A 5,000-nucleotide genomic window follows, 5' to 3' on the forward strand; every position below is an offset into this window, starting at 1 on the left:
GATGTTGATCTTCTGTGCTGGGCCATCCTTTTGGCCAGTGGCTGTTTTGTTTCCCCGTTGTAAGACTGATCACAGCTCTCCTGACACTGAACAGCATACACGATATTACTCTGTTTGTGCCGGGGGACTGGATCTTTGGGATGAACCAGTCTTTGCCGTAATGTATTTTGGGGTTTAAAAGCCACTGGGACGTTATGTTTAGAAAATAAACGTCTCAGTTTCTCTGATACTCCCTCAACATATGGAATGACCACTGGTCTGGGTCTGGGTTCCTCCTTTTCACCTGTTGGCTGACTGGAGTCCTGTTTGGGTTTCTTCTCTGCTTTCAGGAAGGCCCAGTTAGGATATCCACATTGCTCTAGAGCCCGTCTTGTGTGGGATTTCTCCTTCTGCCTGGCTCCTGAGCTAGTGGGGATGCTGTCTGCTCTGTGATACAGAGTCCTGATGACTCCTAACTTGTGCTCCAAAGGGTGATGGGAGTCAAACTGCAAATACTGGTCTGTGTGGGTGGGTTTGCGGTACACCTCAGTTTGCAAATGTCCTCTATCAGAGACTGAGACCTCACAGTCCAAGAAAGCCAACCTGCCATTTTTTACATCTTCTCTTGTGAACTTGATGTATTTATCCACAGAGTTGATGTGGTCAGTAAAATGTTGGACTTCCTGAGATTTAATTTTAACCCAGGTGTCGTCAACATACCTGAACCAATGACTTGGTGGTGTCCCTGAAAAGGACGTCAAGGCTCTCTTTTCTACCTCCTCCATGTACAGGTTGGCAACAATAGGAGAAACTGGAGACCCCATAGCACACCCATGTTTCTGCCTATAATATTGCTCCCCATATGTGAAGTAGGTTGACTACAGGCACAGTTTCAAGAGTTGACACAGTTGTTCTGTGGAAAGCGTGGTCCTGCTGCTCAGAGTGGTGTCTGATTTTAATCTTAAACTGACCACCTCTACTGCATCATCAACAGGAATGCACGTAAAGAGTGATGTGACATCAAAAGAGACCATTGTTTCATCAGTCTCCATGATGACATCCCTCACCCTTAGAGACTGGGCTGAATACAGCACCTCAGACTGAGGAAGTCTTTCAGATGAGAGACGAAACGTTTCTACGTTTTTTTGCTTTGTTTTGTTTTTTGTTTCTTTGAATGTCCAGAGGACCAGATTTGAACTTTTTTGGATTAGTGTTTAGATGTTTTATTGCACAACAATCAACACAGTCATTTAACTAAAGAAACAACATTCTTCATTTTTTCTGCAGGTTGGATGCGGAGTTGGAAACAGTGTATTTCCTATCCTTAACACTATCAAGTGAGTAATTCTAATAAATAGGGATGCACAATATTGGATTTTTAGCCAATATCCAATATGTTATAACTTATTTGGCTGGTAACCGATACCAATACCAATATTTTTTCCCTAGACCTACTTACAGGGACTACATAGCTTTCTCTGCTGTGGAATTAAAATACTACATTATTCTGCATTGTCTTTGTCATCTTGGCCAGCTACCATAATGGATGAAAATGATGTAACACTTCAACTGGGAATAGTTTTTATGTCAAATTTATCCATGACATTTACTCTCTCTAACACAATGACAACACTCGAACAGTGCAAATTTGTAAATTTTCACAAATCTAGAGTCAACGGCGCGCGTGACGTCATAACGTGCTGGCGCTGCAGGCGTCCTTTTCACTGGGTTGTCATACTAAAAGAGCACCTTTATGTAAATCGCTCCTTTTATATCTGTGAATTATTTTGATGGAATAGCCAATGTCCGATATTTAATTTTATCGCTAATATCGGCCGATACGATACCATGCCGATAATATTGTGCATCCCTATTAATAAATTCTTATGAAGTAAGAAAAACCTCAAAATGTTATGATCAGCCCTGCATTAAATTGAAAGTAGTAGTTTTGATAAATATGGGCAAAATACCTCAGCGCTGCAGTGTTGGATGTTTTTGGATGATTAAAAGTTGTATGTGTTTGTTTTGTTTGACAGAGGAACAGACTCATTTTTATATTGTTGTGACTTCTCTCCTTATGCCATAAAACTGTTTAAGGTATGTTTTATATATGTATATATATACAACAATGAGTAAGATATGTAATCTTTTTGCCTGTGTGTGTTTGCGTCTGTCTGTTAGCAAAATATTGCATAAATGACTGAATAAGTTTTGATGAAACTTGCAAAAAGTATTAGAAGTACTTCTACAACTAATTATCTTTTGGAGTCAACCTGTTTTTGGCTACCACAGCCATCTGACACACACAAAAAACTTAAATATATATAACTCAGTAAAATTACACATATTGACCCAAAATTTAGTCTGGTAGTAGCTGGCCTAATTTATCTTCCTCTTTTAGGAGCATCCAGATTACGATGACTCTGTGTGTCACGCCTTTGTCCATGACATTTGTGAGGACGTGGCTTCTTTTCCCTTCCCTCCGCAGAGCCTGGATGTTGTCTTAGCAGTATTCGTGCTCTCCTCCATCCATCCACAACGGTAGGTGAAGGTTGGAGCAAAACAAGTGAGAGCCTGGTATTGTTTACCACTTGCTGACCCCCAACCCACCTTCATTTCCCCGAAGCTTTTTGCAGATCCATAATATGAAATCAGTTTAGTGTGTTATATTAGCTCTGTAACGAGTTGTTGAGCTAAAATGTGCATATTTTTTCCAGTTTACTGTTCATTCAGCGCCTCCTTCTTGTATACTTCTGTTTGTAACTGCTCCAGACTATGATACAGGATAATTGTGTACATGATTATGAATCATTCACACAATTGTGATCCATTTTTCTTCCATACATTTTTCAACATCTTTCTCATTCCACAGTTTTTGTGCTATTTCTATAAACCATACATCAAAACGTTCAACTTTTTCAGGACAGTCCTGCTATGACTTTTGGTATTGGTGCAACTTTAGCTTTTTGAAATATTTAGCCTTTTCTGCCACTTTTTTTTCTCATAGAAAATGAATTGAGCATCCTCAAATCCTTAGATCTGTTTACAGCCTTTTATTGCTCCTTTCACATTTTGTTCTGGTTCAGCTTCTTTCAGCTTCCTGTTCAAATTTAAAAAAAAAAATTTCAGCTAATTTCACCTGTTTTTTTTTCCCAGCAGTTTTGTGCTCCTTTCAGACTCTTTCTGCTAATTTCAGCTTGTTATAATCCTTTCAGCTCATTTATGCAAGTTTCAGCATTTACTGCTATTTCAGCTACTATTTAGCTGTTTTATGCTAATTTTAGCTTTGTCAGCTAATTCCACTTTTTTGCAGTAATTTAAACTTTTTTCAGACTAATTCAGCAAAAATGTGCTCTCTCCACTTTCTTTTAGCAATTTAAGCTTTTTTCTACTTTTTTAACTACTTCAATTTCAACTTTTTGTGCTAATTTCTGCTTCTTTCAGTATAATTTGGCGAACGTGTTCTTTCTGCTTTCTTCTGCTAATTTAAGCTTGCTCTAACTTTTCAGCTAGCATTTTAGCATTTTTAAGCTAATTTCAGCTGTTTTCAAATAAAGTCGAGTTTTTTCATGTTAATTACTACTTTCAGCCTAATTACGGTAACTTCTTTATGCTAATTTCAGCTTGTTATGCTCCTTTCAGTTTTTGTCTGCTAGTTTCAGCCGTTTCTGCTCTATCAGCTACTATTTAGTTCCTTTTATGCTAATTTATTCATTTATTCAGCTAATTCCAAATTTTTTGAGCTCATTTCATCTCTTTCCACTTCCATCTGGTAGTTCAGGCTTCTGTCAGCCTTTTCAGCTTTGTTTGTTGCTACCGTAATTTCAGCCTTTTTAACTAATTTCCTAGTTTTTGTTCTCATTTCTGCTTATTTAAACCTAATTCAGCAAATATGTGTTCTTTCTGCTTTCTTCTTCTAATTTAGGCTTGTTCTTCCATTTCAGCTATATTTCAGCATGCTTTTTTAGCTAATTTAAGCTGTTTTTCAGCAAGTTCTTCTGCAATAAGCATTCATACTGAAATGCAATTTCTCTAGTGAATTTTAATTTCTTTGGCAGGATGCAAGGAGTTGTGAACCGACTGTCTGCTTACCTGAAACCAGGAGGGGTATTCCTCTTCCGTGATTATGGGAGATATGACTTATCCCAACTCAGGTTTAAGAAGGGTGAGGCTAATTTGTTGCCATCCCATTTGATCTCTAATGTTTTTTTGACAATCAGACTCATGTTTATTGTTGTAGACTAACTGGTTACTATTTTTGTTTGTGATCAGGACAGTGCTTATCAGATCATTTCTACACACGTGGAGATGGAACCTGTGTTTATTTTTTCACAAAAGGTACTGATGCTGATCAAATGTTGACGGCTTGCAAACCTAATCTAACGTGAAGCATGCATTCTGTTTTGGTGAATATTGTTTCATGAGATATTTTACTAACAGACGGACAAACAAACACAGAAAGACAGGAACATAATTACATTATTATTTCCATTTTGCTTTCAGTGACGGGTGATAATCGAGTTAAACGAAATAAGTAATTTCATCTGACATGCTTGTCAATTTAAGTTTTGGAGGCTAAACTCAGAATGAGAATATCACTAGTTTATCCATGGGTTCTATTTGATTTTTATTTTACAGAAGAGGTTCGTGATTTGTTCACCAACGCTGGACTGGAGGAAGTTCAGAATCTGGCGGACAGACGGCTACAAGTGAACCGAAGAAAGAAAGTTGTGATGCATCGGGTTTGGATGCAGAGCAAATACAGAAAACCATATTCTTCATCCCAACACTCCTCTGTGCACCCCTCAGTAACAGAATAAATGTTTATTTACACCTGAAAGGTTGTATAAATTATGTGGGGAAATGTGTATTGCAATAAAATGAGTAAAAAAAACAATAAACTAATGAAACATATTGCCATCTGGACTGTTGTGCCTTATATCAGAGGGACAGATAGACAGAAGACAGATTATCAGGTACACTGATTTAAAAAAAAAAAACCTGCAGTCCATCCTGCGGCT

General features: G+C 37.8%; 1 protein-coding gene across 1 annotated transcript in view; it reads left to right on the top strand.

The window, feature by feature from the left end:
- Nucleotides 1-4,799, top strand: part of mettl8 (methyltransferase 8, methylcytidine) — a 7,390-nt gene extending 2,591 nt beyond the window's left edge. The window contains exons 5-10 of the mRNA XM_037686157.1: nucleotides 1,267-1,316; nucleotides 2,016-2,076; nucleotides 2,381-2,520; nucleotides 4,038-4,144; nucleotides 4,252-4,317; nucleotides 4,618-4,799. Of these exons, the coding sequence (XP_037542085.1) occupies nucleotides 1,267-1,316; nucleotides 2,016-2,076; nucleotides 2,381-2,520; nucleotides 4,038-4,144; nucleotides 4,252-4,317; nucleotides 4,618-4,799 (606 nt within the window). The remainder of the gene's footprint in view (nucleotides 1-1,266; nucleotides 1,317-2,015; nucleotides 2,077-2,380; nucleotides 2,521-4,037; nucleotides 4,145-4,251; nucleotides 4,318-4,617) is intronic.
- Nucleotides 4,800-5,000: the final 201 nt, after the last annotated feature.

This window comes from Nematolebias whitei, chromosome 13 (assembly GCF_014905685.2).
Source record: "Nematolebias whitei isolate Nwh7 chromosome 13, NemWhi1, whole genome shotgun sequence".
Taxonomy (NCBI): Eukaryota; Metazoa; Chordata; class Actinopteri; order Cyprinodontiformes; family Rivulidae; genus Nematolebias; species Nematolebias whitei.